The following is a 10,356-nucleotide window of genomic DNA, read 5'->3' as shown; positions in this document are numbered from 1 at the left end:
CACAACCTGAACAGATCTGTGCAAAGATTTTGACTATTTAAAAGAACATGACCCTTGAGAATGTATAATTTCAGTTACGGAGATTTAACTAACAGATATAATTGTGAAAGTCCTCCAGTTTTCATATATATTTATTTGTTAGGGCATTATTTATAACAGTAAGGAAAAAATTTAAAACCTGGAAATCAGTTAAATGTTCTTCAGCGATAATCTGATTAAATGAATTCTGGTACAGCCCATGAAAGGAGGTATTTTGCAGCCATTAGAACAGCGGTTCTCATCCTGTAGGTCGCGACCTCTTTGGCGATCCAGCGACCCTTTCACAGGGGTCGCCTAAGACCATCCTGCATATCAGATATTTACATTACGATTCATAACAGTAGCAACATTACAGTTATGAAGTAGCAACAAAAAATAATGTTATGGTTGGGTCACAACATAAGGAACTGTATTTAAAGGGCCAGAAGGTTGAGAACCACTGCATAAGAAGAATGGCAGCATGGGCTTGTATTGAATGACTCTTCTGGGCACATATGTATGTGATGTTTGTCTGAACAGGAGGCACCAGACAGTTAAACATACGGGATGCTCCAACAAAAAGAGTATAATGTTATATTTGTATGAATTTGCTCCCTAAAAGGCAGAACTAAAAGTAATAATTTTGTACAAGAATTTTCATACAGTTATAAAATATGCAAGTGTTGAATAAGTACTGTGCACAGTGAACACACGCATATACACAAAATGTGTGTGGTCATTCCAACTTTAAAATAGTAAAACAGCAACAAGACAAAAATAACATGATTCAAATTTATTAGTGCTAAAAAAAAATACTTAGTATCTTGTGTCAGGCTGGAATGGATTAATAAAAGAAATTTATAGAGTCTGTCTTGGTAGAGACCTTGAGTCTGCTGAGGATGGTTTAGCTTGGCCCTGCCCTGACAGCCGATGGAATGCTAGGTGACCTTTTTTGGTTCCTTCCAGTGCAGTGATCCTCTCAATCTGAGAAGTCTCTAAATAGGGGAAGTTAAGGGACTGCCTGAGTGGAATGAGATGCTGCTTTTCAGACACCAGGGGGCAGCACTGATAACTCATTTGAGAGCTCCAGGTTTATTGGCTGGTGTGGGCATTTACCAAGCCTGCTTCACCCAGGGTTGGTACCAAAGGTTTTCTTGAAACTAAACCGTTCTTGCCAAAAGCTCTCCCTCTAGACAAGAACCTAGTGCAGTTACCCTTCAGGTTGCCCATTGGCCTTCCCTTCTCCTCCTCCATAGCCCCACAGTGGGGCTACCGCTACTGCTGATGTGTCTGGTATCGTCACAGGTTGTGGGGGATGTGGACACCAGCCTCCCGAGGACCCTGGACGAGCTTGGCATCCACCTGACCAAGGAGGAGCTAAAGCTGAACATCCGCCCCCTGCTCAGGCTGGTCTGCAAAAAGTTCTTTGGCGAATTCACAGGTAACGAAGAGCTCATTGCTCCCTTAACGTCACTATCATTATGTCCTGCCACGTGTGTCGGGGGAACTTTTCCCTAACCCACAGTGGGTCAGAGGTCTGAGGCCCTTAAATAAGGTCAGGATACAGAGCACCTGGGTTTTTCCTAGCTGCTTTCCTTAGTGGGTGGTACCAAGAATTCTGTCTTGGGAAACAAAAGCAATTACATTTCCCTACCAGAAGGAGCATGCAAGTAAAGAAATGGGGAAGCAGCCAAAACTGGTTTGGCTCAGTGGATAGAGCGTCGGTCTGCGGACTGAGGGGTCCCGGGTTCGGTTCCGGTCAAGGGCATGTGCCTGGGTTGCGGGCACGTCCCCAGTGGGGGGTGTGCAGGAGGCAGCTGATCGATGTTTCTCATCAATGTTTCTGACTCTCTATCTCTCTCCCTTCCTCTCTGTAAAAAATCAATAAAATATATTTTTAAAAAAAAAGAAATGGGGAAGCAGATACTGAGGTTCTGGTATTTTTGCCAGGGGACCGTCAGGAAAGTGGACTCATTGGTGATGTGCAATAGTGGGAAAAGCACCAGGCGAGGACTTGGGAGACTGTAGACGCAGATTTCTCTTTCCCCGAGCTTGTCTCTTCTGTAATTTAGTTACACAAAAGGCAGGTGATATAGGAGAATGAGCCCTGGACTGGTTAATGAAAGACCTGAGTCTTGATCCTGCTCTTCCGTAGGATGTCCCTGGGCCAGTCATTCTATGACTGATTTCTCATCTGTAAAATAAAGGCGAGGAAAAGGTGATGGCAGAGAGGCCCCTCAGCCATTTCTGAGTCTGAGTCTAGTGGGATATAGGTGTCTGAGTCTGCAGAGTGCATCATTTTAAGAGTCACTCTGGGCTGGCCCTCAGTCTAACATGGAGATACCACTGAAAGCAGACGTGCCTACCCCAAGGTGCTAATGGAGCTTCTTTTTTGCATGACTTACTGACGGTTAGAAAACCAGGATAACTTATGGAACAGAAACATATGCAACGTTTGCCAAAGGGGGAGAGATGGGGCCCTTACTGTTCCCTGTAAGTGTGCAGTAAGTGCTTACGTTCAATAAAAGGTTGTGGATTGATAGAGATACTTGAAAGTCTTTGTCAGCTGAGTTCCAAGGAATCACTGAGACCTGCTGCTTGTGCTTCCTGGCAGCAGTATGACTCCAGCCTTTTAGCATCCTACGCCCAGGAAATAGGGTATCACTTCCCCCTAAAATCTGAGTGGATGAGTACGTCACCACTCTCCTCCTCCCCCCATGAGGGTGCAGAGTAACGGCCTTCTCTCCTCCACAGGCTTTGTGGACATGTGTGTGCAGCATATCCCTTCTCCAAAGGTGGGCGCCAAGCCCAAGATCGAGCACACTTACACCGGCGGCGTGGACTCCGACCTCGGCGAGGCCATGAGCGACTGTGACCCTGATGTAAGGGGATGGAGCTCCCCGACAGCTCTCTGAGTCTTCCCTCCTGTGCAGGGACAGTGTTTTCTGGTTACAGGAGAAATGCCTTCTTCCCCCTTTTTTGCTTGCCCTCCACCTGAGCACAGGCAGGCCTGAATTCAAAGCCTGATGTTACTGCTGCTAATGGTATGATCTTGGCAACATTATTCAGTCTTTCTCAGCCTGAGGGTCTTTGTATGTGAAATGAGGATAGTAATGTGTGTGGTCATTATGAGACGTAAGTAAGATTAAGCAAGTGTTATGGTGCCTACTGGTTATTAAAGATGCAACAAATGGTTGCTAATCTGATCAGTCCTGGCTTTTCTAAATCTCTTTCCCAGCCATTCCTTCAGCAGTCTAGTTTCTTAGCATAAACATACAGCCAATTGAGAATTGTGAGTTAAATCTTTGGAGGAAATTTGGGGCAAATCCGTTTTATAATCTTGCAAGTTAACAGTGCCATCTGCCATCCTAAACCTGCTTTTTCCCCTATTTCCCGCATCTCCCCAGAGAAAAGGAAAATAGCTTTTTTCTCCTGTGCCTTTGACATCTATTAATAAGCAGGAGGAAAGCGTGGTTGGAATTTTCCTGGAAGGTCGCCACATCTTCTAGGTCTGGACTACCTCTTAGAGCTCATGTCATTGCTATGAGGGGAGGCACTTACCTAGAGAGTATATGTGGGTGAGGCTGCACTCTGTCCCCTCCTCCAGGGTCCCTTGATGTGCCACACCACCAAGATGTACAGCACAGATGATGGAGTTCAGTTTCATGCCTTTGGCCGGGTGCTAAGTGGTACCATCCATGCTGGGCAGCCTGTGAAGGTGCTGGGGGAGAACTACACTCTGGAGGACGAGGAAGACTCCCAGATATGCACCGTAGGCCGCCTTTGGATCTCTGTGGCCAGGTACTGCTAACAGGGCCTCTCGGGGCCTGCCTGTCCGCCGTACGAACTCCCCAGGCAGCCGCAAGGGTGATCCTCCCTGGAAACAGTTGCTGCCTGGCTCCCTCCAACAGGGGCTAAGTTGACCCTCCCTCCGCAGATCTATTGACTTCTAGTTCTTACTACCCGGCCTGGCGAGGGCCACAAGGCAGCCATTGTTGGGATAATGCCCAGAGCCTTGCCTTTGTGTTTGGATGGCTTACATTAATTTTTATAGCAGCATTTCTGTTTTTACTCATCTTAATCCCCTCTTCCTCTTCTGTGTTCCTTAAGTCACAACTGTAATGTTTCTTCCCAAGAGAAATTGTTTCCCAACCTCCACTGGATATTCTTTAGCCCAGAGAGAAGACTTTGCCGGATTCCTTGTAGCGTCCTCATCTGCCGAAGAAAATTTAGCTTGGGCTTCTGGGTAGCTTGTCGGCTCCTAAATGTAGCATCCCAGCTAGGAAGCAGAACTGGGCAGCCCTGTTCCTCATGTGGCTGCTGCGCCTCGCCAAGGCCCCTTTCCCTCCTCCAAATCCACCCTGTTCACTGGAAGGCAGGAGAAAATCCAAGAGCTAGGACAGCTGCAATATGTCCTGTGGTGCTTTTGGCATCTCCTTACATCCCATGCCTTTGAGAGTGGCTTGCTTACCACCAACATCCAACTGGAATTAGGCTTTCCTGTCTGTTCCTCATTTAGTCCCTTATACTTCTTTTCATGGCACTTACCAATTTGTAACGACATATATGTGTGGTTATGTGACTGATTGTTTATTGCACCCCTCCCTGCTCGAATGTATCTGTTCGGCTGACCACTGCTCCTGGCTCAGAGCCAGGCACACAGTGGGCACTGAGTACATTCTTATGACTATTCTGCCCAAGTGTCACTGCTGCTTATTGGATGTTGCTCCAGGTACCACATTGAGGTGAATCGCGTTCCTGCTGGCAACTGGGTTCTGATTGAAGGTGTCGATCAACCAATTGTGAAGACGGCAACCATAACTGAACCCCGAGGCAATGAGGAGGTAAAGTTCTCAGGAGGCCACGGCACACGTGAGCTATAAGCAGCAGAACGGGCAGGGACTAACCCAGAGTCACTGCCATTTCCTGGTTCCAGGCCTCAGCCCAGGCTCAGCCTTCTAGATCTGAGCCTGCTGGAGTCTTCCTGGAGTGTCTGCTCAGGTGCTAGGAATTGGGGGGAAGGCCTTTTATTCTTTCCCTTCTCTCTGTTCTGCCAAAATACACAGCAATGAATGGCCCTTCAGGTTGCCTTCAAGCAGCCCCGAGGCTCTTGGTTGGAGAAGAGACTGTCCCTAAGTAGGTCCTCAGCTTCTCTTATGTCCACACTTTCTGCGCCTGCTCAGGCCGGGTGTCCTCACTCCTCTGCATTTTGGACCTCAGGCTCAGATTTTCCGGCCCTTGAAGTTCAACACCACATCTGTTATCAAAATTGCTGTGGAGCCAGTCAACCCCTCGGAGCTGCCCAAGATGCTGGACGGTCTGCGCAAGGTCAACAAGAGCTATCCGTCCCTCACCACCAAGGTAGCCCGAGGCCTGCAGCTGCCACGCCCTGCTTGCCCCGCTGAGTGGTCTGTGCTGCCTACTGCTTCGTGCCCATCGGGTGCCTCTGATTTGCTGCTTCCAACGGCCTGTATCAGGACTTAATCCCTGTTGCTGTCATTTAAAGGCAGGATGAGACCCATGTTGTGGGGAGGGAGGGTGTGACACGTGTGTGTGCAGCGTTCACAAGTGTATAGATAGGAAAGAGATGTTTCTTGTAGAGACACTTTGAATTAATTTGTCCAGCCAATAGAGAAGAAAAAGTGAGTCACTCTGACCCTTCTACACTCTTGAGCCTGCCAGCATACCTTTCTGAGTAGTTGGCCAGGGCTAAAAAAAAGGTCAGCTTATGTCCACAGACATAGGGCATGGTTTTCTCTAAATTTATAAGATGGTAGTAAAATTGGTGACCTCATCACATCCAGTAGCACTGTCCTGAGTGAGCTGGGGTCTTGAGGACTTACTCATAGGTCACTGATCCTTCTTGAAGAGGCTGGAGCCGACAGTGAGCAGTGGCTGTGTGTGATCGTGGATTCAGGCACCGCCTCCTGGGTTCCCGCCTTGATTCCGTGTCTGTCTGCTGTTGCTGGCACAGTAGAGTCCAAGCTGTGAGCAGCGGGGCTGTTGCGTTTCAGGTGGAAGAGTCTGGCGAGCACGTGATTCTGGGGACTGGGGAGCTCTACCTGGACTGTGTGATGCATGATTTGCGGAAGATGTACTCCGAGATAGACATCAAGGTAAAGCAGCAGCCCCTTCCTTTCTTGAGTGCCTGCCTGGCCAGGAGGCTTGGCTCACAGCTCCAGGCTGATTTTACAAGCAACTAAACCCTAGAGTCCCCTGGAAGGCCCATTGGAAGAGGGGTGCCCTACTAGAGGAGATCGGTTTCAGAAAAGCGTGATCTGCTGCTCCCTAAATGGGAAGGTATTTGAGATCTGGTTTGCCCCCTTTTGCAGGGTAATTCTCAGTGTCATGCATTAAAGTCAGTGCTCCCAAGCCAAAATTATTCTTGCTCATTTGTTTTTTTAAAAAAAAGTTGGACAATTAATTTGTCTGTGGTGATTAAGGCTCAGAGTGTATGGTTTCAAGGTGAGAGTGGGCCTGGCTCACCTGGATTCATCGTCCAGCCTGACACAGCCCCTCAGTTAAACTGCCCTTTCATGGCCTCGGTGTCCCAGTTGAGAGACACATTTTCTCCAAGGCCCTTAGGTTGTGGGAATGAGTACCCTCACGTACCCCTTTTAGATTCTTCTACTGATGTGCCCGGGACTGGTGCTCTATAAGATGCTGGGTTTCCCAGGTACAGGCCAGGGCCAGTGGGAGCTTCAGGGAGAAGTCCCAGGCTGTTCCTCAGGAGGTCTCTAGTATCAGCTCTGACAGACCTGCAGGGGTGATTCAGTGAATGGTGGTGGGACGGCTAAATGGATGGTGAAGGATACCTTGGGGGACTATAATTCAGATCTGATTTGATCCCATGTACTTTTGACTCCAGAACATAGATACCACACTACACTAAAGTTTCCGTAGGCTTCTTAGTGATGGCAACTTTTAGCTGTGATTGTATTTGTCACTGATACTGATTAAAAGGGGGTTCTCACAGGGGTAATGTCAAGGGGCCCTTGGAATTCCCTTTGACAGGACGTCATCCTTCCAACAAAATGAGACCTTGCCCAGTAATTTATCTTGTTTCCCAACAGGTGGCTGACCCTGTTGTTACCTTTTGTGAGACTGTGGTAGAAACATCCTCTCTCAAGTGCTTTGCTGAAACACCCAATAAGAAGTAAGCTGGGCGTTCTGGTGTCCTTGGACTGACACTCCCCTCCCCACCAACTCCACCACAATCACAACTCTGTGGACATAGAGACCCCGCAGTCTGGGGATGGGGGTGCTTAGAATCCTTGAGTTTAGCCCCGGCCTCTGATCCATTATGCCTTTGGACACGATCCTATGAAGTCCTTTGCCATAAGACTTTCTATGCCAGGATGACTTGCAATTGTCACTTCTCCTTTCTATGTAAATGTTGCCCCAAACCTTTTATAAAGAGTGGTAGATTCACCCTCGCTGGTTTGGCTCAGTGGATAGAGCATCGGCCTGTGGACTGAAGCCTGGGTTCAATTCTGGTTAAGGGCACACCCCCGGGTTGTGGGCTCAATCCCCAGTGTGGGGCATGCAGGAGGCAGCCGATCAATGATTATCATCATTGATGTTTCTGTCTCTCCCTCTCCCTTCCTCTCTGAAATAAATAAAAATATATTTTAAAAAAGAGAGAGAGAGAGTAGTAGTAGATTCTAATGAGAAAAAAGAGATAAGCTCCTTTGGCTCTCCTCTGCTCCTGTGGTTTTCACTGATGTCACTGCCTGATCTGTTCCTTTGTCACCCTTTTCTTAGAAGTGACCCTTCTGCTAGTCCTGCTCACCCACCTCGTTACTCATTTCCTCTCTCACTAGGAACAAGATCACCATGATTGCTGAGCCTCTTGAAAAGGGCCTCGCTGAAGACATCGAGAATGAGGTGGTCCAGATCACGTGGAACAGGCGAGAACACAGCTCTCATTCCAGGGCTAAAGGGAGACAGGGCAGGGCACCATAACTTACTGCTGGATCTCTAATATCCCACTCTTCTGGGAAGTCACTTGTTTCTCCCACTTTGCTGCTGTCCTGGGCACAGTATGGGTGGGGTGAGGTGACTGTCTCCAGAGAGGCAGGATTGTACAAGAGCTGGCTGAGCCCTTCGTTGTCTCCTCCTTCCCCAGGAAGAAGCTGGGAGAGTTCTTCCAAACCAAGTACGATTGGGATCTGCTGGCTGCCCGTTCCATCTGGGCTTTTGGCCCTGATGCCACCGGCCCCAACATCCTGGTGGATGATACCCTGCCCTCTGAGGTACAGGAGAACTGACGGGAGCCTTGTGATGGTCTGTTAGCTCAGGTGGAAGAAACTACAAGTGTTCTTTTTCTCCTGGAAGTATTTTGTGTCTTCTGGTGAAGGAGAATGTCCTCTTACCAGCCTACCTGCCTTCTCCTCCCTCTAAACTCCGGCTATTGCCAGGGTCACCACTAAAGAACCCTTATGTTCTGTGCAGGTGGACAAGGCTCTTCTTGGCTCAGTGAAGGACAGCATTGTTCAAGGTTTCCAGTGGGGAACCAGGGAGGGACCCCTCTGTGATGAGTGTAAGTCTACCAGTTTCTCCGCCTCCCCCACCTGAGTCCTCTAGGGCCCTTGCTCCTGGGTGTAGGCGGTGGGGTGGGCTTATCCTTGGGACCTGGCAGGACATGCAGCAGGGCCATCCCATGTCCTGAGCCTATTTCCTGCCTCTCTCCCTCCCTTTCCTTTGCTACCACTTAGTACCTCATAGAAATGAAGTCATTGCTAGTTGACATTCGTTCCTCATTCCTGAGAAGAAATAAGTTTGAGGAGCTGTATCAAAAGGAGGATGGGATTGGAGTGGTTTATAGACCAGGATTGGACTTAATGGGAACAAATATGCAATTCCTAGAATTTCTTCTCTATCCAAAAATAATTAAATGTCTGCAGAAGAAGCACGTAAACTTCTAGGGAACCTTTATGATGTCTGAAACAAGCACTATAAATGTATGCTTGACTGCTGACTTCTTTGCTATCCTATCAGAATACCCAGCTGCAGGGCAATTTTGTACCTTTTCTTTTGTGGCCACAAGATAGCTATAGAGCTACAAGAGGCTCCTCGCTGCTCTGGCCGTGAGCACTCCTTAATCAGCTGTCCATCTCCTTTTCAGTGATTCGAAATGTCAAGTTTAAGATCCTAGATGCAGTGGTTGCCCAGGAGCCCCTGCACCGGGGCGGGGGCCAAATCATCCCCACGGCCAGGAGAGTCGTCTATTCTGCCTTCCTCATGGTAAGTGAGGGGCTATGCTACCTCAGGGCATTAAGTCCTCAGCCTTTCCCAAGCTGAGGAACCCCTTCTTGTTGCTCTGTTGCAGGCCACCCCTCGCCTGATGGAGCCTTACTACTTCGTAGAGGTCCAGGCCCCTGCAGATTGTGTCTCCGCTGTTTATACTGTCCTGGCCAGACGCAGGTGAGCAGCCCCGCACGTTAGGGAGACACAGCGGCTGGGCAGAGCAGGAAGTCACTCGGCTACCATGGAGGGACCAGCCTCCCACACGCTCCACTCCTGAAACCTAATGAGCTGATCTCTTTCAGAAGGAAGTAGGAGTAGGAATGAGGAAATCCCCAGCTTTCCTGCAGATTAAGATTTGAGATTCCTTATTGGGCAGCCCTCCTCAGAGAGCTCCTGGGGAAAGTTCTGTAAAACCTTATGCAGCAACGTCCCCACTCTGGCCCCGAGGTTGCTCCGCTTGGGCCTCCACAGTGTCAGACTGAGACCCCAGCTCCTCTGTCTCCTGCAGTGCGTTCACAGTCATTCTTTATGGTAGTTCCGGTTTGGGGTGTATTTGAGGGCAGATGGCTTCTCTGCTTTTGACTCAGCCCTTGTTGTTCTGTCTCAGGGGGCACGTGACGCAGGATGCGCCCATTCCAGGGTCCCCCCTCTACACCATCAAAGCTTTCATCCCGGCTATCGACTCCTTTGGCTTTGAGACTGACCTGCGGACCCACACCCAGGGCCAGGCCTTTTCCTTGTCTGTCTTCCACCATTGGCAGGTGAGAAAGTGGTGCAGGCTGGCCGACTCGGCCTCCCTCCTGTACAAGGCCAATCCCTTAGGACCAGTCTCCCTTCCAAGTCCTGACGGAGATTTTCCAACCTCCTCAGAGTCCTGCTTCCAGACCCAGATAGAGGGCTGCCTGGACCCTCTGAAACCCCTTTGCCTTTCAGATTGTTCCTGGGGATCCTCTGGATAAGAGCATTGTCATCCGCCCCTTGGAGCCTCAGCCAGCTCCTCACCTGGCCCGGGAATTCATGATCAAAACCCGTCGTAGAAAGGTGTGTGTGCCCTCAGACCTGTCACCACCCCCCAACCCCCAGGGGTTT

At 49.2% G+C, this 10,356-nt stretch overlaps 1 protein-coding gene across 1 annotated transcript in view; it reads left to right on the top strand.

Annotated features, from left to right (window-relative positions):
- Nucleotides 1-10,356, top strand: part of EFTUD2 (elongation factor Tu GTP binding domain containing 2) — a 34,772-nt gene that overhangs the window by 23,619 nt on the left and 797 nt on the right. The window contains exons 13-26 of the mRNA XM_006776911.2: nucleotides 1,212-1,459; nucleotides 2,773-2,900; nucleotides 3,626-3,819; nucleotides 4,751-4,862; nucleotides 5,239-5,379; nucleotides 6,033-6,134; nucleotides 7,092-7,174; nucleotides 7,842-7,928; nucleotides 8,147-8,273; nucleotides 8,473-8,560; nucleotides 9,146-9,264; nucleotides 9,350-9,444; nucleotides 9,875-10,028; nucleotides 10,201-10,308. Of these exons, the coding sequence (XP_006776974.1) occupies nucleotides 1,212-1,459; nucleotides 2,773-2,900; nucleotides 3,626-3,819; nucleotides 4,751-4,862; nucleotides 5,239-5,379; nucleotides 6,033-6,134; nucleotides 7,092-7,174; nucleotides 7,842-7,928; nucleotides 8,147-8,273; nucleotides 8,473-8,560; nucleotides 9,146-9,264; nucleotides 9,350-9,444; nucleotides 9,875-10,028; nucleotides 10,201-10,308 (1,786 nt within the window). The remainder of the gene's footprint in view (nucleotides 1-1,211; nucleotides 1,460-2,772; nucleotides 2,901-3,625; nucleotides 3,820-4,750; nucleotides 4,863-5,238; nucleotides 5,380-6,032; nucleotides 6,135-7,091; nucleotides 7,175-7,841; nucleotides 7,929-8,146; nucleotides 8,274-8,472; nucleotides 8,561-9,145; nucleotides 9,265-9,349; nucleotides 9,445-9,874; nucleotides 10,029-10,200; nucleotides 10,309-10,356) is intronic.

Source organism: Myotis davidii, unplaced genomic scaffold, assembly GCF_000327345.1.
Source record: "Myotis davidii unplaced genomic scaffold, ASM32734v1 scaffold109, whole genome shotgun sequence".
In the NCBI taxonomy this organism is placed as follows: domain Eukaryota; kingdom Metazoa; phylum Chordata; class Mammalia; order Chiroptera; family Vespertilionidae; genus Myotis; species Myotis davidii.
Note: the sequence above shows the minus strand (reverse complement) of the source record. Positions and strands in the feature narration are given on the sequence as shown.